Genomic DNA, 25,179 nt, shown 5'->3' with positions numbered 1-25,179 from the left:
TTTTAATGTGACGAAAAGTTGAATATTTTCAATAAGCTGATACAAATTGCTAAAGGAACCGACATCAATATGGGAAACAAAGCCGTAGGCCTATCCCATGGGCCTGACTTAAAATGTCTCTTGGGATCACTCAGGCATCAAACGAGTTAGATTTCGTGATGTTGAAACAATATAATTGATTCAGAGCGGTGTACTATCAACTGTAACCTTCAGTATTGGTAGACAAGATATCACGGAGCGACAAAATTTTAAAATGGAAAAAAAGTAAATAATAATAATAAAAAAAACCCACACATTCTGGTAAAGGTGAAAACGTTAAGGGACATAACTTAGAACAGATTTTGCTCTGAACGTCCTGTTACAAAGCATTTGTATAACTCAGATGAATCAAGCTTAGTGTTCCTATGGCAGTCTGCACCATCGCAGCTAAGTAAAGGAAAATCCCTGAACTTTGGAAGTTTGGTTTCTGTTGCACAAGACTGCAATACACGGGTTGTCGCAGCGTTTTTTCAGCATGCAGTTTCAGATTTGTTCGTGATCTTGTCTGATTTCCATTATGGATGAGTGTGATCCAAACAGGTGAAAAATTAACGCCAATAGGTGTCTCAGAAATGCCTTCTAAGTTCTATGGAATTCGCACACCTTCCCGTTTGTTTGTAACCCACCTACCCCATTTAAAAACTAAAAGCATCAAGGATATTTAAAAAATGCACGAAACTTAGTAAGTTCATTCCTTGATTTATAATTTCTAACCTGATTATCGCCAAGGGGTCCATAACGGTAGTCCTACATGTAAGACCTCGACGGCGCTGTGTAGTCAGTGTAGCGTGTTTTAATCTCGTCTAAAATGATAACGAAAGTCAAATTTTCAGGAATATCTCGCACAACTGGCAACTAAAATAACGACGCTTTTCAACAAAGTCATAATGTTTTGATCAGACTTTACTTACTAAGATGTCTTTTCTCTAAAAATATCAAATTCTCACAAAAGAAATGGACCTGTTTTCAAATTTCGTTGGCCTACATTTCAGTTGGCTGGAAAGCAATGAAAGCTGGAAATGCAGAAATCGGGTTGAAATACTATTCTTTAAGGAAGCAAATAACAATATATTATGCCTATTGGAACTGTGAGCAACGTCTTGTTTCATTCAAGAAACATATCACGACTTCTGTCACATTTGAACAAATTCAAATGTATATCAAGAGAACAAGAAAATGTGTCCATTTGGTAGTGTCAGATTTTGATTCCACCAGGATAAAAACAGCACAGTAAGTATATTAATGACATATCAATTTGTGGAAGAGTGTTGATATGAGCTGCCAAGTGTGAGATATTCCTGAAACTTTGATTACTAGTTCCGATGTCAACCAACATCGGAACATGCTATACAAGCCCATTATTTGGGTAGTAAGACATACCACTAAAATGTAAATAACGTGTGCTATGTCTTACATTGCTGGACTACCCTAATGGAAGCTCTAGTCCTACAATGTAAGACTTATCATTTTGATCAAAATAGTTTGAAAAAAGACAAGTTAATAATATGTCATATTTTTATTTGGGGGGGGGGGATTATTTGTTATCATTATCTATAAGCATTTTATTACAGTCAGCATGCATTTCAAAGCAGTGAAATATTCTACAGATGCTAATAATAAAAATTCAGGAACACCATAAAAAAGATTTCTGCACTCTGGTCTAATTGCTACATTATAATATTACATCACATGGCCTTTATTTCAGGGGCACAAACCATGGACAGATGGAAATAGACAAATTTTGATTTACTTTGACAAAGAGTAGTCCACAAAGGATTTACATGTTTGTACACATTTTCCACTGATGTATAAGTAGTCCTACAATGTAAGACCACAACTATGATATTTATGCTTTATGTGTTGAGGTCTTACTGCTCAAAGAACGGTGCTATATAAATTGTTTTGATGTCGATTAACTTCAGAACGATAAGTCAAATTTTCAGAAATATCTCAAACACTTGGCAGCCCATATCATTGCTTTTCTACAAACTAAAGTTATCATGTTTTAGTCAGACTTTACTTACTCTGATGTCTTTTTCCTAATAAATTCAAATTCCCACACAAGCAAATGTACATGTTTTCATGTTCCGTTGGTCTACATTTCAGTTGAAATTTTAAAAGTGTCTGATAGTTTTAGAAAAGAAAATTATGGAAAGCACTTAACAGTTTTGTTTTGATTCATTCTCATTAGGTCAACGGTCAAAGAGTTTTCCAGTAACAATCTCATCAACTTAGCAACTGATGCTGTGCAGGCAGCTGGAAGACTTTACCATGGTTTGAAAAGATCCAAGAATTGCAAGGAAGATGGTATATTTTTCTTTTAATAAAATGTTTTGTCAGCAAAATGCTACCTGCATGTTTATTGTATGTTATTTTGTAAATTTACTGTACATTGTTTTAAATAGCCAAGCATTTGTTAACTTAAGTATAAAATACTGCATTTTATTAAATTGTTAAAGCTATGATAAAAACCCAAATTTCACACACACACTAAAGTGAAATCAGTCTTAAATTGTGTCTTGCAATTCATTTAGCCATTGCAGGGATCATCCTGGGCTTCGCCAATGTCGCAAATTGTGATTTTTTTTCCTTATTGGCGACAAAAATATCCCATCTGGCGCTTTTTGTGGTGACAGACTTTTTGGTTATTTAATTTGTACATACAATCATGGATTTGGACTGGATAAGTTAAAAGGGAGAATGAAAGGAAGCCACAAACTTGACTAAGCAATGCATTGGAATCAATCTGTTACACAAACGATCCTTTGTTCGTATTGACAACCCCATCTTTACAGTGCATTGTTACATCATAATCTGCTTATGCTGACATCTGGGCTGAGTCCTGTATGCTGTGTTACAGTCAGTCATGCTACCGAACTATACCTACAACTGACTGACTTCTGAAGATGCAAATAGAACAGATACAATTAATTGAATGGCTAATCCTTCTGTTGCTTTTTTTTTTTTTTACATATACCAATACAACAGTTTTGTTGAACCTTCATAGAAAACTGATAACCTTTGAAGTACTGACTACTGCGTATAAATACAAAGCAAATGGAAAAAATCTCAATCACAATTATATCTGTTGCCAGTGCAGCATTTTACTCATTGATCTTTTCCTTTTGCCATCAATCCGTGTTACGGCTGCAGAGACTTAAACTCCGCAACAAAAAATAACAAAAAAAACCAGTTTTGCATAATTAATAATAATTATTTATTTCTCAAAATACAGGAGTGAAAGAATCCCTAAATTTGGTGTGAATTTATGCTTATATATACGGTCCAATATTGCCAGGTGTTGACTCATGTAAGTTTCATTCGTGGGAATGGAGATCCTATTTTGCTTGTCGAGAAAATTTATACAGCATTCAGTGATCATTCTTGGGATTTAGGAAGCAATTCACTACAAGCTTTGTGAAGCTAGCCATAAAGGGGGTGGGGGGGGGCTGCTGAGAGACTACTGGTGTCACCTGTCAGCACTGTAGACTGTGAATGTGGATTCACTAAGATGACCCTCATAAAAACTGACATCAGAAATAAACTCCGCATCTCATCTCTCGAGAATTTAATGAGAATCAGCATGTACAGATGTGAAAAATTAGACTTTGAAACTGCATTCAACAAGTGGACAGCCTTAAAATCGCGACGGATCTTCATGTAACACTCTGTAACATTTTGTTAATGCTTGTTGTAATCAGAGTATTAACTAACCCATCTTTTGTAATTTTCATTGCCTGTTACATTAATAGGCTAAATTAACACTTGAAAAAATGTACACTACTTGTTCTGGCGACACTTTTTGAAAATTGGCGACAAAATATTGAGGTTGGCGATTTTTTTGGCGATAGCTTTTTAAAAGCCAGGACCATCCCTGCATTGGATAATGTATACTTGCAGCCTAAAATTTTTTCTAGATCCACCAGTTTTGTACAAATATGGATTTCCACTTACAAATTGTAATCTCATTTATGGATCAATAGTACATCTTTACATTGTTATCAATACTTAGATAATTAGGTCAAAATTATTTAAAAGGAAATATACTGTATGAAATAAAATAAATGAATATATTACAGTGTTGTAAATATTGATTATGAGAATGATTTCTGCAGGTGGAGAGATCTGCTTCAGTTGATCTATTTTTAGAAGGGTCCTAAATAACAAGATACATGCAGTTGAATGATTTATGTAGTAGTTTGAATAAATCAGTAAAATAATTGTTCTGTTGTATTCTTGATGAGAACGGGTAATTCTTTTATGTTGTGGTATATATTTACAGAGGAATATTTATTATAACAATGGATTATCATAGGCTTTTAATGCCTGATAATGCCCTTGCTTTTCATATGAAAAGTAGAAATTGTATATGTTTGATTAATGTATGATGTTGTGCTTATCTGTGTGCATCCTTTGTATTGTATAATACGTCCTCACCAGAGTTACACAAAGATACAGAGTCTTTAAGATGTGATTAATTAGTTGTGAAGGTGTGTACAGTAATTGTAGACACTCATACATATAGAGATGGTGCAAAAGGTTAGATTAGGGTTTGAAATGAGATAGTTTGTCATGGTGATGGTGGAGTATAATTTGAGGATATGCTTATTTATAGCAGATTTCTATGAAGATGCCATCCCTTAAGAAAAATCTGCACATGCATTTGGCCCATTATGATTTATAACTGTACCTATCTTATATAAGAGCTTTATAATGATAGACCATTTTATTGGTACAGTCTTTTGTTAAAACTGAAGCTTAGAAGTTACATGATCTTATGCTGTGATGCCTTCTTGAAAAGCCTTATCATTGCGCCTCTGGAATGGATGGTCATATTAACAGCATTTTCACTTGAAGACATTTTATGAGGTGTAAATGGTCCTATATGAAAATAGGCCTGATGTTCAACATGACAGCCACCTTGAAAATCTTGTTCTTTATACTCGTCCTGAATGGATGTTCATATTAACATATATTGATATATTAACACAGGGTTTTTACTTGTGGACTTGTAGATGGTCCAAAATAAAATAGGTCTGACATTCAGCATAGTGGCTATCTTGAAAATTTTGTTTTTTAAGCACTGATGCTCATACCAACATTGGATTTTCACTCAATCACGATCAGTACTCCTCCAGACCTATTGGCCATATTGGCATGGGGTTTTCATTAAAAGTATTCTTATGATGTGTAGTAGGTGTGTAATGAAAATGATGCTGATATGATATTGAGATTATCGTCCTGGTAACCAGCTTTAAACTCATGTTGTTGCTACTTCTGAATAAATGATCATACTGACATGAGATTTTCACTAAAACACTTTTTTTTAATGTATTATTGTTCTGCACTGGATAATCCCAGCATGACCACAACATCATTTATCATCAAAATCTAGTTCAGACTATTCCTACAGAACTGATAATCATACTAAAATATGTTGTTGTTCCTGTATTCAGATGAGGCTGTTAACATTTTTTCCAGACTTTCTGAAAATCAAGGATTCCCTAGAAAAGCTTCGGGAAGTAAAGGCCTCTCTAGAGGGTTCAGATGTAGACTTTTCAACTCCAGACTTGGATGAAAATGAACTCGTTCAACTAAAACAGTTAACGCTGATGCACATCCCTGAATCCATTTCAGATGAGGCCAGGAAAAAGTTTCAGCATTATATTCTCAGCCTTTTCAAAGGTACTTGTAACATGGGAATCATTGAAAGGTTTGGTTTGGTGTTTTACAGCACAGCAAGAGAAATAGTTTTTTAGTACTGATGCAATTGTAGTGAAGTGTTGACAAAGTGCACACCATTGTAGTTGACCCAGGCTGAACAAGTTTGATGATTCAAACCAGGATCCTTTTAGTTGCCAATTCAGCATTCAAACTACTGCACCATCACAGCTCCTATCACCATTTGTTATCTTGTTGGACATACAGGAGGGCACACTGGACCTGTTCTGTACCCCCAAACCAGGAGGGAAAAGTTGATATGTGGATCTGTTGACTATCACTGTAAGATATGCAACTTGAATTGGTCATATTTGCTGTAAATTTGACTCCTACTGAAAATTACATTATGCAAACTGTTTTACTGCAAACTTTTGCTAGAATTTTAACACTGGAAGTGCAGGTATTACATTTTTTCCTCAGGAACCATGATTGCATTACATTCTTGTGTAAACGAAACCGTAACATCCATATTTATGGTTTTGAGTCCAGAACCAGCAATTAGAGGCTGTAGGAGACAGGCATGATCATTACCAGAGATCTCACTAAGATTTTAAAACAAGGAGTACATGACTCCCAGTTCGGTAAAAATAGGAGTCCCACCATCAAAAGTTACAGTCCCTTCTTTCATACAGAATCAACACAGATGTGAGTGCATCTATTTTTAGATGGAGAGGTTTCCATAATGTAATCACTCACTTTAATATAGTTTCATTACAACAGTCCATTGACAAGATTGCAAATTTATGGTTTATTTATTTGTCTACGTCCTTGTAGTAATTTTAGGCAATGGTTAAATAGTATCTGATTTGCTGTTTTTTCCCTATATTTTCGCAAATACGTGTCAAAACGGAAAACAGCTTAGACCTTAAAGCGCATCTCACGAATTCCACAACATAGCATTGTCCTCTACGTTTCTGACCTACATAATTTGCAGTTTATAGTTAAATCTTTAATAAAATAATACCTTGGCTTTGCTTTCAATGATTTGCATATTTTTCTGAAAATATTTGCCCGATGGTGTACGAAAACAGACAATCTAATAAACTGGTACATCCCAGACTTAGCGAATTCTGCCATTATTTCCTGTTAGGCCTACTGGTTCACTTACAGTTTCAAACTAATTTTATGACAAAATAGTGTACAAGAGGCAGTTAATATATATCCAGATCACCGATCATTCTGATCTTAAAAAACATGTTTGTATGTTTTATCATCAAAGGATATCATGCAGGAAATTGATAGTTGCTGCCTTACTCGGAAAAGGGTTAATGATCAGTCAGCTATCAAAACATATGCTTGTGAAGGGGTAGGAGTTTGTTTGTCAACATAATTGATATCAAAACTTGGCCTAGCTACAAATCTATTGATGAATACATTTCGCTACAAACACTAGAACTAACCGGGCTAAGGTGAGGGGCATTTAAAAAAAAGTATGGTCAGTCAATGTTTCTCTTAAATAGCTCTTGTTCGTCCATCAGAGTGATACTGAATTTTGTCAATCCAAGTAAAGATTTATTTCAAACACTAAGCTAGGCATCACACACTTTCTTACACTTAACTACTGTCCTATCCGAACTATCAATTCTAGCAGCTTTAGCACTCTTCTGAATCTCGTTACAATTTTCATTAAGTTTGCCGTTAACCACAAAATACTTATCCAAATTTACGATTTGGCATTTTGTCTAACTCTCAACATGTCTTGATTCTCGTGTACTACTTATTCCGATACATTCGGAAATGAACACAATAACGAAAGCTAAAGTTGTTTATTTGATGTACTTTTATAGATGACCACATGTAGATCTCTGGGTCTTTCTGACTCACTGTAAATATCAGTACATTTTCCCACCCGGTCGCCAGTCAAAGCCTTTGAACTGGCCGCCCAGCTATTGCATCATGTTCTTTTTGATGTACTCTTATAATGGCATCATGTATGTACATCAAGGGGTCTTTCAGTCACTGAATTTTGTCATTGTAAATATCAGCACAGCTAACTGATCAACACATTTTCCCACAAAGCAGGTGGCTGAAGCAGGACTGGCAAGTCTTTGAATTTTGTCTCACACCTATTACATGCGTACGGAGGACTCCCGCCTCAGCGATTTTCTGCATCCTAGATCAAAAATTGGCGTCCAAATACACGTAATTAAGCGTTTCCGAGATCTCTGATTACTCATAGTTCATCTTCATGTGTTCATTTGATCTTTTATTGGATGGATGTAATGGAAAGCTTGAGTAAGAGGAGGAAGACACAGGTGCATATAACCAAAGTAATAAGAAACATTTATTTTTGTAAATATCATTCTTTATAATCAGTTACCATGCTTTTTATATAACAAATGCTTTAACCATCTTTAATTTACATGTGATTATATTTCATTCTTCTTTAATTTCTCTCAGGAGTGAATACTTTGTTTGTCCACATAATTATTTTTTCTGAATTTAGAATTGTACACGCGTTTCAGATATGAAGTGTTTTTTAAATTCCAGGAGGAATATAGTTTTTAATAATATGGGTGTACTCCTTTTTTCATTTGTTCATAGGTCAGAATGTCACGGTTCTTTATGCTGCATTACTCACATGCCCATGGTATGCCAGGACACAGAGGGAGCGAGGTGAACAAGCCAAGCATAACATCATTTTCATCGTCTTCAAATGCAGCCTGTCCCAGTATTTGTCTCCCATTAGTTCCCATGTCCACGAGCAGGCAAATGTCATAGACAAAGTATGTGTGTCAAAACATTAAAAAAAATGCATAAATGTATGGAGTCACTTATGCCCACTCTTGTAACAGGGGCACCTTCGTCTGGTCATTAACATCTGCCCAGCATAACAGATTTCTTGGCAAGATTGTACAAAAGCCACTGAGCATTGACAAGTGAAATTTGCTATTACATCGTTATTCATATGCAGATGATGAGGTTTGGTTTTTAGATCATTGTAGTAATTTTAATTTTTATGTAATTTTTTTACTTTTTTGACAAGATTGTTGCAGGATTACGAAAAAGCGCTTGAAGTATGCATATGTATTTATTATTCATATTGGTGCTTTTTTTTACTTTTACAACATTGAAAAGTACCAGTAAGGGATTATCTCTGCTGAAATTATTATTTCAGTTCATTATATTTTTTTAATATTGGATCAGTTCTGTGATACAATAGTTAAAAAATGTGGAATTCAGTTGGTAATACTGGCACATGGTAATCTATACAATTTTATGACTTCCCTGTAAAATACTAATATTTGTTCCAATATTTCTGAAATTAAATGCCTTGAAAAATATCTATAAATTGGTAAAATATTTGGGCTTTGTTTGGACATAGATACCATTTTAGATTGACAAATGGAATTTGGCAGTCATGTTTGCATGACCATCTCAGTGTGTTTAGATTTTCATGACATAACAGCATTTTGGATATATATTTTCAGTCTGTAGTGGAATCATTTGGTATTTTGCAAACATGAAATATAGTTTTGTAAGAATTGTTGCAATTTCTTAATTTTATCAAGGAAGGATGTACATTGGCTCTTCTCAAAACGTTGCTGCTTATTACCCACCCCCTTTATCTGACATTGCCTCTCATGCCATTTGCCCCTTTAACTGCATTCTTTAGCCCACTCTCAATCACATGGGTGAAATTTCCAAGGACAGTTTATATTTAAGGATGATCACTGGTTAAACATCAAAATATTTAGACTTTTTTGGAGGGAAAGAATATTTTTGCAAAATTATGGTTTTAAAAAAAATTAATAGGTAGATGTATATTTTGTTTCACTAGACTGTTTGAAAAGTATTTTGCAAGATAACAGTAATTATGTAGAGTATAGAAAATTATACCTATAACAACATATACATAATAATTTCACTAGGATTATTTTTAATTATTTATTTTTATGTGTATCAGTTTGCATGGTTTTGTAATGCATGTTTTCATTGATACCTAAATTCATAGCTTCCGAACTATTCTAGTGGCCTAGTGGTTACAGCATCTGCCTCGGATGCGGGAGGCCGCTGGTTTGAACCCCGGCCAAGTCACACCAAAGACATAAAATGGTACTAGCAGCTGCCTCACTTGCACTCAGCTTTAAGAGGTTAGTACTAGGTGTGGTAGGCCTGGTGTCAGGATAATGTGGTTGGGTGAGACATCATGCTGCATGATGCCCCAGTGCTAGACATTACTATAAACTGGGGGTGCACAACCCCCAGCCCATGGGCGAAATCTGGCCCGCGACAGTGTTCTGTCTGTCCCCCAGGGCAGATTAAAACCACACAGAAATCGAGCCCATGAACAGTAATTATGTTAAAGAAATTAGTGTTTGCGGCCCTTGAGTGGTCTTCGAAAATGCAATCTGGCCCTTGGCCGAGAAAGATTGTGCACCTCTGCTATAAACTGTCACACTGTAGACATCATAGCAATATGACTGAAATGCTTTTAAAGCTATGTTAAAAATCCAAATCACAAGCACACACACACAGAGTTTCCAGAAAGGGTCATCTTGCTTTTGCAGTAGGATTACTGTTCATTGGTTATTTAAATTTGTGGCTTTTGGCAACCTTGAAGTAAAAGTGGTACCATGGAGAAATGGTGAAATCATAGTATTAAAAAGTCTTCAAAATGTTAAGGAATTGAAGATCCTACTTTCCTCTTTACTTCATGAAGAAAAAGTTATGTTGCTATGAAAGCTTACCATATATACAGGCATAAAAGATAAGTCCACCTGCAGATCTGCACAGACCCAGATCTGCCATTGCATAATGCACTGGAAGATCTGTGTCTGTGGAGTTTGTTAGGAGTAAAACAAAATAGGCACTGATCTGCTGACACATTATGTTACAGTAGAACAGGTCTTTGTTGTTTGCAGTTTAACTCAACTTACAAGTGAGTATATACGGTATCTACTTTGTACATTACCATATCATTTTAACACTATCCATGGAAGCTACAGAGTATATTGCTGTTGTGAAGAAGATGATTCATGTGATGTTACTGACACTTAATGAATGTTGGATCCATGAACATTCTTGCCTTTTTAACAGGAACTGTGTTATAATGAAGGCAGTGGCCCAAGATGACCAAGTGGTCTAAGGTGCACACCTTTACACATTACTTACATGTCTCACCTCTGTCTGTGTGAGCTCAAGTATCTGTTCAGCCAACATTAGAAAGTTTACTAGTAGCTTCCTCTCAGTTCATAGTTCTTCCCAAGGTCTTGCCAAGTTCTTCCTCCACCAGATATACTGGCCATCATGTATAGCCAGTAATGTGCTGAAAAATGATCTTAAACCCCACTAAAACCCTGTTCCAACACGTGGGAATTTTGTCACATAATAGCTGAAAACAGATGAGTGTGTGGCACCAAATCTTAAAAAGTCATAATATCACAGTATCATCTAAAATTCTTCCTGTATAGAATTGATTTAACTTCCAGAAAATATTTAAATCTACTAATTATAAATTACATTATATTCACAGTTGTGTTTCAGTATGAATGTTCATATGCATGTATTTTTGCAGGGATGGTTCAGTGCAACAGAGCTGTACCATTTTTGCCATTACTTATGTAAAGGGAAGACTAGGAATGTTGAGGCTCTTTACTGCCCCCCTCAAGCTGTTCTTTATGAAGATCCCCAGTGGAACTCACTAAGGACAGATCTAAATATATCTCAGACCATTGGTAAGAAAAATATAATGTATCTCAGGTTTTTGTTGGAGTTGGCAAAACTCAGGGTATAATTGATATTTGTCATGAACATTCTGTCACAAGGTTTAAAATTTTCCTACCTCCACAAAGATTGGTAACTGAGTTATGCTTATTCATCTGTTTTATTGTTTAAACTAACTCTGTCAGGCAAGAATTTAAGAACCTCATGGTAATGCATATCCTAAAATTACACATGTGGCTTTGCATCTCTGTATTTGATCATCTTACCAGTAAATTCTACAGGATTTTGTTTTAGTGGGGAAATCTCAGTTCTCCCTGGTAGATACAAATTACTGTAGAACCTGTTATTTTCATAAGTCTTAGTTTTCATGGTTTTGAAGAAGAAAAAAATTCATGGGTACTTAAATTCATGGTTTTGCCCATCACAGTTTGTATATTTGTAGGTATTTCATTTTGTAGATTAACATCAACAAATACCTCAAATAAAGATTACCAAAAAAAATGAGGACAAAAAACAATGGTCACTTCAGTTTTTAAAACAATACTATGACCTGTATGAGCACAAATTAAACACATTTCAAGATAAATGCATTCAGCATCAAAAGGAGCCAACACAGCCAACAACACTAAGAAACCAATCAGTTATTAAAGTTTGTGGATGATTTTTTCCTTGGGATTCTGTTCATAAAGTTGCACCATCAATTATTTGATGACCATGGTGTTGACAAAGTGGAATAAGATTGGTAAAAATCAACTTAAATTCCTATTGGTTTGGATAATTTCATTCCATGTGTGAATGAAACATGTGACCAGCAGCACCATGCTCAATACAGACAGGAAGTAGTGTCAACATCTGATGCGTTCATAGCCCACCAAAGTGCAAAGATGCTAACTAAATTGAATGACAATAGAATCACTCCTTTGTCTGAGCCTGCCTCAAGTCTGAACCAACTTCATCTGCTAGACTTTATTTAAAACATCATCCATGAAGATGATAGATGCTGACTGGATAATTGTGTCTTACACAAAAGCTTAGAAAGATAAGACCTAATTATCATGGCTTTGAGAATCCTGGACTTGTTAAATTCAACAATTTCAGGAATATTTACCCAACAAACATTTGTGTGTAGCAGCTGACTTGATTGACACGATGTTGATTCAGTGGTTTTGTCCCAAAAGTGTAAGCATAATTAGTTGATTTAAAGGGTTTTATTAGTAATTGTGCCTTAAGCAATACTTTTAATATTTTACAGTGATGTATGGCATTAAGCATGGATAAAAGGAGACACGCTGTCTTGAGGATTTTTATTTTTCTACAACAGTTTTATTTGAATATCAATTTGAATAAGTATTAAATCTAATTTTCATTTACAGTATCCTTTTGTATTTTTTCTTTGATTTTTAGTGACAACATTTGAATACTGTCTGCTATTTCTCTTTTTTCTTCGGCCCTTGCTTATCTTACAACATATCAGTTTAAGGCAGTGAGTGGAAATTACAGCTACCTGACTTTATAGATACACTTGCATTAAAAGAATACAAAATGCATTCTTGTTCCTGTTTTGAAAAGGTGAAAATAAAACAGACTTGAGTAAAAGCTAATATATTTGACCAGATTACAGAAGTAATGTTGATTTATCAACTAGTTTTGTTAGTCTCTTTGAATGCAACACAGTATAAAAAGGGGGGGGGGGCATTCTTACTGTATATGGCAAATTTTGATTAGGTCTTTATATTCATGGCTCAGGGCAGCACCATAATCCATGAAAATTGGTACCCCGCAAATTTATATCTCAGGTTGGCTTCCTAGTTCTCTCATGTAAATAGATCAATGGTTGCCAGTCTTTGGTGAGTTTTTTCTTAAACTTCTGCGTTACACAGTAAAGACTATTTGTCACCTCTGTCATTGCATAATAGGTTTTTGTTGTTTTTGTTCATGCCCCATCATGACAGTGATAGGGCAGTATAGTGTTTCCCTTGTTTGTCCATTGGATAATCACACCCAGTTAAGGTTGATGTTGATGTAATTTCAGACACTGTGGTCAGGTGCCTGTGTTCTATAAAAATATTTAGAGATATGTGTCACCATGACAAGAGTAGGGGCATACATAGCTGCCAACTGTCCCGTTTTTTCTGTATTTGTCCCATATTTTGGACCTGAATACGGGTGTACGTTTTTTTGGCAAAAAATACGTTTTTTATTTTTAAAAATATATTAAAAAAGTTCCTTGCAATTTTCAGTTTAGAACAGGCACTCAGTTCCATTCTGAAAGAAATGTATCGCATGTATATGGGAATACAGTTCTACAATTTGATTGGTTCATTCAAAATCAAGGCTACAATGCCTGTCTTTATCTGCTATATTGGATTTCGCATAAACAGTTACTGCTGTCACTGTATCTCATTTTTGTAATATTCAACTACAGTGGTACATGCTCAATGCGAGCGCACACCACTTTAATTCAGCTCAACAACAAAATATTCAACTTCTAATCATGTTGAATAGGAAAGCAGAATATTCAAAATTTTCTCCAGGAAAGACAAAAAAACAGAACTAGAAGGACAATTGTGCCGTCTTGTTTAGATTTGTGAAATCATCTAGTAATGGAGAAAACTCTACGGTTTGCAAGTTGTGTAACGTGATTTCGCTATTGGGCGCCTATGAAATAAAGAGTACGAAAAAGCTAATAAACATCAGTTTGCTGCTTCATCATACACAACTCAGCCTGAACTTATGACGTATATAAATACCAGAGAGAACCTTGATGTAATTTGATCAAAATTCGGTTTATTAAATTTCTTTTGGAAATTAACCTTCCTCTTTCAGTTATTAGTGTTGCTGGTGATTCTTTTTGCACACGTTTTCCAGACAGTAAAATCGCAAAGAATTACTCATATGCTAGAACAAAAACAGTTAAATAAGAAAATCACACAGAATTGATAATGATTGAGAAAAAAAATAAGGTGTGGAAAAGGCTACTGTAAAAAGTATGTGTCTGAGTGTGTTGCACTCGTGCACCTTCTGAATGGGCACCCGAATGGAATATGGTACAACACATGTATATTTGACATTAAATAATTATGTAAAGCACTGTCCTACTTTACTGATGGTTGTATATGTTGTAAATAGTTACATATACATTAAAATTTTAAAAATCAGTATTTGTTCCTGAAAATCAGTATTTTTGTCAGAAGACGTCAGTATTTTTATATTCGGGGGTTGGCAGCTATATAGAGTTTCACTTGACGGTCCATCACACTTATGTTGAAGGTTTGCATTTAGGTCATTTCAGGCACTGGTGGGACATCCATGAAAACTTTTCTTAGAATAAAAAAAACAAATAATATGTTAATGTTTTTTCTAAAGTTTTTGATAGATTTTTATAGCTCTACTGGTCATAGACCAGAAGAGCTTATGGGATGGTTTGTTGTCCATCCATCCATTAACACAAGATTGTTATCACTAATCCTCCTAATTTACTTGGAGGATTGCCGTGTAACTTTAAACACACATTCATCCCATGGTCTAGTTGGTCCTTGATGAAAATGGTGTTGCTTGCACACCCTTTATGGCCACCATATTAGCCATCTTGAAAATCTTGTTATCTCATCTTCTCCTGAATGGGTGGTCATATCATTGGTTTTCAGTAAAAGACTTCTTATGATGTCTGCTTGGTCCTATTAATGAGAATGGCACTAATCTTATGTCCAGTACTGCTGCCATGGCAGTTATCATGAAAATTGTTTTATCACTAATCTTTTTGGATGAGTGGTCACATCAACATGAAACATGAAATTTTCACTTAAGACTTCTTATGATGTCTAGTTGGTCATAAATGAAAATGGTGCTGATCAAGGGGTCCAGTATGACCAAAATGGCAGCCATGTTGAAATTCTTGTTATAACTACTCCTCCTACATGGTCATATCACCATGAAGTTTATCCATAAAAAACATTACCTGATCATGTTACATTAGGATAACTTACAACTTACTGTCAATAGAGTTTATAGATAAGGGGAAGCAACTCCTACAGGTTAACTTCCCCCTATCTACCTGCTAGGTGGCCACTGTTATACATGGATGTGTCAGTTTTGACTTTCACTACCATATGCTAAGATATCCTCCAGACAATCCAGCTTAATTGTATAAATTTTATAGCTGAAATTTATTCATCCATGTCTCCTTTTCAGTAGTACAGGAAGTAAAAATGTTTATTGGTATCATATGGTGCATGAAGCATTTTTATAAAATCTGGTGAATTTGTTAGTAATTTTGCAGTTTTCATATCATTTGTTATTGTCTCCACCCCTCTTGCAGATGCAGAATTATCACCACAGACATGCCAACCCTCCCATTTATTGCAGGAGACTCCTTGAATTCAACTCCACCTCCTGCACCCCTGCATTATTTTTTCTTCTGAAATAAATTAGTTTCTTCAAAAACAAATCAGAAAAAATTTGTTTTGTTTAACCAAAAATGTTTTGGAAATTCCCCAGCATGTGAGACTGGAAGTGTGCAGAAGTTCTTTATAAAGTGCACAAACTTGAATCCATATGTTTGGTGATCTCTTCTACAGCATTTTGCAAGACATGCAATTCATGTTTCACTGTTGCCAATGGCGAGAGTGATGATTGTTGTCAACATCTCCAGTCACAAAAGTAAGTTTTTAATCTTACTGTTTATTTTAATTGTATGCTGCAAATTTTGATTTGAGTGCCAGCATGAAAATTATGATTATCTTTAGCAAAATTAGGATACACTCATAGATTGGTTAAATCAGGTACAGTTGAAAAAACGACAATTGAATTGATTCATCTGCAGATAATAAAAATACTAAGACTTCATTATTATTATTATTATTATTATTATTATTATTATTTAGCCATAAACCCGAAAATGTACTTTAAAAAGTAAGAAACGTTAAATGCAATTCATTTCTGTGAATGAATGCAATTTATATTTTGTTTTATTTTGTTTCTGAGTCAGTATTTTAAATTTGATTTACTTTATTTCACAGGCCCTTAACATCTGCACAGACAAAGAGAAACACCCAGGATGTGTCATATTTTTTCAAACTTGTGGATTCATCCCTTGAAGAACCTGTGACCAAAGCTGAAGCATTTTTTTTACTGGGTTTCTCGTTGAACATACTATCCCTCTGTCTGCAACCAATCATGCAGGTGCCCTTTTCAAGGCTATGTTCCTGCATCCATCCCATTCAGCATATGACATCATTAAAAAATATCAGTGTGGACGAACAAAGACAAGATGTATTGTTAAGGAACTGGCAGCAGCTTCTACAGAAACTTTAGTTCAGACAATAAAAAGTGGGTCATTTAGCATTGCTACAGATGGTAGCAATGACAGTAGAGACAAGTTATACCCACTTGTTGTTCACTATAGTGAAAATGGAAATACAAGAACGAAACTGCTAACATTATTGGATGGCACAGAAAAGGGAACGGGAAAATATTGCACAAATGATTGACAACAATTTTGAGGAAAAAGGCATCCCTTAGAGGAATTGTATTGCATTCACCACAGACAATGCCAATGTTGTGATAAGAATGAAGAGTGGTGCCTATGGATTTTTGCTGCAAAAGCAGCCAGAGTTATATGCAACTGGTTGCATTTGTTATCAACTCCACTTGGCTTTCGAATGGGCTTGCAAGGAGCTCACTGTTAATGTAGAATCGTTCTTTCATGACATTTTTTACTACATGGAAAAGAGCACCAATAGGATGCATGCATTCATACATTGCCAAGAAGAAGCAGGTGTTGATATCACTAAGGTGTGCAAGCATGGCAGTACTAGGTGGCTCTCTCTTGGAAAAATGACAAAATGGGTACTCAAGCAGTGGGATCCACTTACAGCCTTCTTTAAGGCACAGAGCAAAGAGGAGAAGTCTGCCAGTAAAGAAGTTATAACAAGACAAAGTGTGGAAGCCAGCCATTCTTGGAAGCAGAGAGTTCTGGAAAATTTAAGGGCCATGACTTTTAAGTTGAACCTCCTCTTCTTGGACTTCATCATTCCCTTTTTTGACAGGGTGAATCTTGAGCTGCAGTCAGAAGAACCAATGATCCACAAACAGGCTGCTCAGATAAAACAACGTATCAAGCAGATTATGGCCATGATTGTGAAACATTCTGCCATGATCTACAAGGATACAGAATCTGTTGACTTCCAGATTGGATACAACATCAAGAATGATGAAGAAATAATGATTGGTCAAGCAGCTTGAGCTTCATGCAGGAATGTAAACTTCCTAAAGAAAAGGATGACTCATTCTTTATCTCTATAAAAGCATTCTTTACAACAACATGTAACTTCTAATTAAGCATGGAAATATTTCAGAACCTTATCTTAAAATTGCGGTTGTAGCAGGTGTGACAAAGAGGCCCTTCATCAGCTTCACAATGCTGGATTTCTTTGTGAAGCAGTTTCCAGCAATCATGCCTGCAGGAGCTTCACTGGATCAGCTGCAGATGCAGTTTCTCTATACCAGGTTGAAGAACTACCTCCTGGTATGCTGGTGCCTAATAGAGCAGCTGCCATGGACCAAACTTGGATGAAGATTGGTGAGCTCAGAGATAGCATGGGTTAAGCAAAATTTGGACTTCTTGCCAAAGTGATGAGCCATATCCTTGCCATCCCTCACAGCAACACATCCTGTAAAAGAATATTTAGTTTTATGAGGAAGAATAGGATTGACTTCAGGAGCATTATGAAAACTGAGACACTAGAAAGTCTTCTTGATGTTAAACAAGAAGGTATTGTTTGCTCAAAGAGACAGTTTGACAACGTTATCCTTAAAAGGTGCAAAGGAGCAACAGCCATGTCTCTTCAGGAGTAGTGTTAATTGATGTTCTTCACTGTTAAGTTTTGTTCAGTCTGTTATTTATATATTGTTATTTATTATCTAAAAATAAACCATTTTAGAACTGAATTTAGTATATGTTTATTTTAAAACCATTCACTTTTTGTAAATGTGTTCAATATGTTTCTCCCTTGATGAAATCCTCCCTGCAGTTATTGAAATCTCCCTGAAATATTTTCAAAATCTCCTTTGAGGACTCTCATTGGGGTTGGCAGGTCTGTCACCGAACATACTGTATTTGTAAGTACAGTAGAATCATTGATTGGTCTTGTGGGTGTTGTCACAACATGAACAACCATACTCTCTTCATTCACACCTCATGATTTACAATCAGTGTAGAGATGTTCGATTTTATCCATTCTCATCATTTTGCCATCTAAATATGGAACTCTTAACACATTAACTTGGCATCTTTCTCCCAAATGCATCAAAAGTATACTCATGCATTGGAGAAAGCATCAAAGAAGACATTGTTATGTGCAGAAGTTTCTTACAGCTCCTCAGCCTACTCAGTCTGGGTGGTGGTGGATCTTTTACAATGTCAGATTTCTACTGGACCTGCAGTGGATTCTTTAGGAGAAGATTCCTTATATCTGCCAGTCTCAGTGCCTTCCACATTTAGGTTGATAACCATGGAATATGGTCCTGATAATATCAGACAATTCAGTTGTGGTGAACTGCAAGTGGGGAGCAATCACCAGACTTTTGCCTCATGTTATGGGAATATCTTCATGGGTACTCCCAATACCAGGTAATATTCAATTCCAATACATTCCTGGTCTTATCCATGTTCTGCTAACTTATTATCAATGGAGTACAACAACTTCATACAGAGTTGCCCATCTAATGCTTGACATTTCTTTTTCATTCTGCCCCCAACCCCATGGACCACGCATGCTTTTAATCAGCTGTGAGGTAATATGGGCATACCCCCTTGCACCATTAGTTTAGATTATGAAGGTAATTCAGAAATGAGGGGCTCAGACTGTGAAAGCTCTAATTGCCCCACTAAAATGAAACATCCTAGATCAACTATCTGCTCGATTTAGCAACAGACATACCTAGACAAGTCACAGCAATCTCCACTCTGCTAAAGAATTCAAGATTGACACTATTCCATCCATGACCAAAGAGCTCCTTCATCACTCCTGGCTCCCTTCCAGGTACTTCCTAAGAACAGAGGAGTTTGGAGCTTCAGTTGTGGAGAGGATTGTAATGGCTGAAGATCCACCACTTTGAGGACATACAAGGGGAAATCTTGCATTGTCAGTGACTCGTGTCACATCAATGATGTCACACCACTCCATACTCATAATGAATTTCTTTCATTTTCTCTTGAATATAAAAAGTTAGCCCCTATTACAATCAAAGAATACTTTTCCATATCTCACACATGTTCAGACTTCATGGAAGGAACAAATTTGAACAGAAAAATGTAATCCCTGACTTGCAGTCCAGTTTTGATGTATCCAGACCATGCTTGCTCATGTTATTCTCCAGTGGAAGTTTGCTTGGGTTTTTATATAGCAAAACTCGAGTTTCAGCCATTGCCCCCCTCCCCCCCCAAAAAAAACCCATGAAGCAGCTATCATACATGACTTGAAATATATGAGAACTCCAACATCAACATGCAGTGAGTGAGCTACATCCAATACCCATAAATACAAGCAACATGCAGATCCATTTTGATGGTTCAGTCGTTCTGATGACACAACCTGGTAAATAGTTTGTGGTCACTACTCAACCAGCAGTAACTATTTGCTCCCTGTTCTTGATTGATCTGTCCAGAGAAGCAAACCTGTTTGTACTCTCAGATGTTACCTGTGATACACTGACCATGTCGGCTTCAATTGTAAATGACTATTCCTACTGCTGAAGGCAGGAATGCAAGACACAATCCCACAAGCACTGGCCGCTTGGCTGATGGGAGTTATTAAATCAGTGTACTCTTAACTCTCACAAGATCAGGTGCACTAATGAATGTCTCAGCTGATGGAATACAAGTGATTTCCATGAGCCTGGTGTTGAACTTATGCCTCAATTTGGGACATAGTGGAATCACATGACTGGCACTCGCAATCTGCCTTCTTTAACTTCCATTTGCATGAAATGGCCTCACTAAAGAGAGACCTGAATCTCTCTGGGTTAGTGGTAGCTGCAGAGACAGTGCAACCTTTGACCCATGAATTTGCCTCTTTTGCTGGGTTCATCTGGGAAACGTTTGATAATGAGATAATAAAGTGTGGAATCCCACATGGAAATCCTGTACACATGTATAAACAAATTATCTCTTGTTGTGCTAAACTAAATTGGGAGAAGTTCATCCTTTTAGTAGAGCTATCATGCTCCTTCTGAGTGACATTATGTAGAGGTAGGATGCTCATAATTTCTTCTACATCTTACCTATTCTCCTAATGTTTTGTGATTAGGTAATGTATTTAACGGACAAAGAAAATGTTTGGTAATTTTTTCTCCTATAGTACTTAGCTGATCACATTACAAATAATTCCTCCCACCCTTTCCAGTAGTGTGAGCACCCATTAAGGTGTTACTGAAGTAAAAAAAAAACAGAACTGACACATCTAGCTAATATGGTGGCCAGTTGGAAGGTGTCAAAGTGAGTTAATCCATAAGAGTTGCTTCCCATTGTGTATATAATTTTTATTAAAAAAATGTTTTTCATCATAAAGGGAGGACTGGATTCTGAAGTAACAGAAAGTTATCCTAATATAATCTGATTAGGCAAGTATTATTGGAGAAACATAATTTGCTTAAACATATTTGCTTTTCTCTGAAAGACTTCTTATGATGTAGGTCTGAAAAGGAAATGGTTCCAATCTGATGTCCAAAATGGCCACTAGAGCAGTCATCTACAATATCTTTTTATTGCTGCTTCTCCTTAACGAAAGTCATATTGACATGGTTTTCACCAAAAGACTTCCTATGATATCTACTTACGCCTCAATGAAAAGGGTGCTGATCTGGGCTTAATATGGTTGCCACAGTGGCCAGCTTGAAGAAGGTCACATTGACTCAAAGAAGTAAAATGGTTTCTGCATAATATCTTCAGTTCTCTATCTCATACTTATAACAGATTTTGTGCTTGGCTAGCATTTGTGACAAGAAAGACAACTATTCATGTTGTGGTCAAAGGGTCAGAAAGAAGAAAAATGGTTTCTGCAAAATAATGAGTTCTGTTTCTTATATTTCATAGTACCTCAGACAAGCCTCTATAATTTGTAAATATATATGGAATCATGCAGCTTAGTAAGTATATGCATCTCCACTGTAACCTATCACAAAGTTTTTAAGTCAGTTCTGAAGCTCTGTTCATGTTAGAATCATAAAAACTAGATGGTTTTACGCATTTCTTTGGTGAGGAGATGCAGTTTGATAAGTTCTCCCTCATCACAAAAGTAGGTACTTATAACCTGTAAGTTACTGCTAGCACCCCAAAACCCCCAGCCAAAATTGGAGTCATCTTCTGTATCTTGCACTCTTGCAGGTGCTGCAGTTGTTGTTGATGGACACTGTCACATGAGTTATTGTTTGTATCTATGATGGTACTACACCCAAAAGAGGTCACTGTGACCTATAGTTTATGCCTTGATAACATGGGTTGAGTATTTGTGTTGTGCTCATAGGCTCTTTCATGTTATATGTTATATCCTTGCCTACTCAGAAGAACCTTTCTGTCCATTGCAGTTGGAAGTAGGTTGTTGTTGTTGTTGTTGTGGGGTTTAACGCCATTTTTCAGCACGATAGGCTATACATGGCGGCCAGTATTAATGGTGGAGGAAGAACCCGGAAAACCCCGGAAAGAACCACCGACCCACGAGAAGCTACTGGCAAGCTTTCTCACATGCCCACATTGGCTGAATCTTAGACTCGAACCGCCGCAGACAGAGGTGAGATGGCAGTGATCCGTAACGAAGAGCGCTTTAGACCACTCGGCCACTCGGGGCCCCGTTGGAAGTAGGAATAGATAGGTTTACTGAATGGTAAACTTTCCATATTTATTGCTATACTTTGTTCATCCTGATAAGTTACCCTCATTAGTTACCTGGGTATTGTAGTTATGAATGAGTATGGCGATTAAATGAGTTGACTGCATGCTGCTTGCTTTTCATTTCATTGTCTGATATAGGTAATGGTTGATTCCTGTAATAGGTTTGTACTAGTTAACCATACATTGTACGTATGAGAGAGTACACTGATTAAATGAGTGGACAGCATGCAGCTTGCTTTTCATTTCATTGTCTGATCTAGGTAATGGTTGATTCCTGTAATAGATTTGTACTAGTTAACCATACATTGTACATATGAGTGAGTATACTGATTAGATGAGTGGACAGCATGCAGCTTGCTTTTCATTCTATACCTAAGTTGTATTGTCAAATCTAGGTAATTATTGATGCATGATATTGGCTTGTATTATGTGCTTTCGCTCTAGGGTTATTCATTGCCTATGATTTTCATCTAGTAAAATCTAGCTTCTTAGGCATGGAGTAGATAATAATGTCTGAAGTAGATTTTAAGAGCATTTTTTTCTTTTAAAAAAAATAGAATACAGAGCAACATTAATCTAATTTCAAGATTTATCAGCTCGTCATAGTACCTCAACTTTGATATCACTGAAAAGAATGGGGTTTTTTTTGTTTCATATCTTGTATGCCTTGTCACAGTATGTATGCATTTATGTTGCTGTGTTTTTTACACCATTTTTCAACACATGATAAGCTTTACATAGTATCCAGTATATCCAGTGGAGGAAGAACCAATGACCCATCGGAAGCTACTGGCAAGCTTTTTCACATAGTAACCCACATTGGCCATGCTTGACACTCAAACCCAGACAGACAGGTGATATGTGAGTGATCTGTACAGGCTAGCACCTTAGACCACTTGACTACCCATGGTCCCATAGGTATGTTTGTATAAGGTTTAATGGTATTTGATATTTAATTGTTGATTACACTCTGGTTTTTCTCTTAAAATGTAATTGTTGATTGAGGATTACTGACAGTATAGTTTGTGTTTCAGGTTTGAGAGGGTTTCTGGAAGCTTGTAGGGGCCAGTCTGTTGGAGGTGTTGGTAAAAAGGGGAAAGATGGAAAATTCAGAATCAAGGATTCCACAACATTTAAGGCCCTCTGTGATTCATTCAGGTGGTTTATGTGTTATCCCATTTTGAGCTCTACTAGTCATTGACTAGTAGAGCCTATGAGGTAGCATTTGTCTGTCTGTCCATGAACATAAGTTTGTTATAACTTGTTATCACCTTCTGAAGTGTTTGAAGGATTACCCAGAAACATTTTATATTCATCCCATGGTCTGCTTGGTCCCACATAAAAATGGTGCCACTTGGACACACAGCATGGCCACCACAATGGCTATCCTGAAAATATTGTTTTTGCTTCTTCATCGGATCGGTAGATTGTATAAACATGAGTTTTTCACTAGAATATTTCCTATGATGTCTGGTTGGTCGTAAACATGTACTGCTTGCATATCCAATGTGGCCAACACAGCAGCCATGTTAAAATCTTGTTGTACTACTTTTTTGGAACAGAAAGTCATATGGACATGTTGTTTTCGTAAGAAGTCTTATGATATCCATTGAATCAGATGATGTTAGGCAGCATAAGTGTACTTATCATGCAAAATTGACATTCTGTCGTGTGATTTAAAATTATATGTGAAAATTCGTGCAATTAAATTTGAACTACTGAAAACAGAAATATACTATGCACAAATAAATGGTAACAGTCCGTGTTTTGCTCAGGATAAGGTAATCTGCTTTAGTCTTGATCACCAGGAATATTTTTTTGTAAGGCAACCTTTTTTATTCATCTTTAACACTGCCTGACTGTGCATAACTAGAAGTCCATTTGGTTTTGTTCAAGACAATGACCAGTATAAGTTAATTGCTTGAAAGTTCCCTCTGCAGTCTGAGTCAGGATACTGAACATGTCATGGATAAGTTGGAGAAAGTTTGTACTATGAAATTCATCTCTGGAGACATCAGATCAAATGGAAATAATTTAAGTTTCTCATGATTTAATCAGAATTTCAGAGATCATGGTTATGTTAATCAAGAAAAGCTAGCCATGCAAATGCCTTTCTAAGCCACAGATTGTGAGAAGGGTTTATCTGTACAGACTTACATTCAGTCAAAAAGAGATTAACTTCTGTAGATATCAACAAAATTAAGTTAGTACAACTACATGGTGGTTGATAAAATGATTTCAGATTCACAGGGAACTGGATGCATGGAAGGGAAAAAGAAAAAACACATATGAAGAATACGTTTTATATCCTATAATTTCCTGATGCATGCTTGCATGCACACACTCACACACATGCATGCATGCACACACACTCACACACATGCATGCATGTATGCACACACACACACTTTAAAAGACAAAAGGGAATTTCTCACTACCCAGCTAATTTCAGGTGCATCACTGGACATTGAGCTGATCTCTAAATGAAAATGTTCCACTTGGATGTTCAGTATGGCTGCCAAAGCAGTAAAAAAAAAAAATTTAAAATCTAGTTATCACTACTCCTGCTGAATTGATGTTATATCGCCATGGGGTTTTCACTAAATGACTTACTACGGTGTTTAGTTGGTCCAAAGTAAAAATAGTGCTGATCTGATATCCAGTATGGCCACCACGGCAGTAATCTTGAAATCTTGTTATTGGTACTCCTCCTGAACAGAAAGTCATATTGGCATAGTGTTGTTTTTTTTGCCAGATTAATGTTTATGATGTTCGGTTGGTTAATGAAAATTATGCTGACCTGTCCTCAGGTATAATCACCATAGCAACCATCTTGAAAATTTTGTTTTCACTATTCTTCCTAG

General features: G+C 36.1%; 1 protein-coding gene across 2 annotated transcripts in view; it reads left to right on the top strand.

Moving 5' to 3' along the window:
- Window positions 1–407: 407 nt before the first annotated feature.
- The window catches only part of LOC149803435 (uncharacterized), a 67,881-nt gene continuing 43,109 nt past the window's right edge, over window positions 408–25,179 (top strand). Inside the window, exons 1-6 of one of the 2 annotated variants that reach the window (XM_089953140.1) lie at window positions 408–579; window positions 2,231–2,346; window positions 5,521–5,724; window positions 8,305–8,486; window positions 11,279–11,438; window positions 23,350–23,473. In XM_089953140.1, the coding sequence (XP_089809266.1) occupies window positions 557–579; window positions 2,231–2,346; window positions 5,521–5,724; window positions 8,305–8,486; window positions 11,279–11,438; window positions 23,350–23,473 (809 nt within the window). In that variant the 5' untranslated portion in view covers window positions 408–556. Of the gene's footprint in view, window positions 580–2,230; window positions 2,347–5,520; window positions 5,725–8,304; window positions 8,487–11,278; window positions 11,439–23,349; window positions 23,474–25,179 lie in introns of those variants that run through there. The other variant, XM_089953141.1, reaches the window with a different exon arrangement.

Source organism: Sinohyriopsis cumingii, chromosome 3 (assembly GCF_028554795.1).
Source record: "Sinohyriopsis cumingii isolate HCF-2022 chromosome 3, ASM2855479v2, whole genome shotgun sequence".
Lineage (NCBI taxonomy): Eukaryota > Metazoa > Mollusca > Bivalvia > Unionida > Unionidae > Sinohyriopsis > Sinohyriopsis cumingii.
This window is presented reverse-complemented; position numbering and strand designations above follow the sequence as displayed.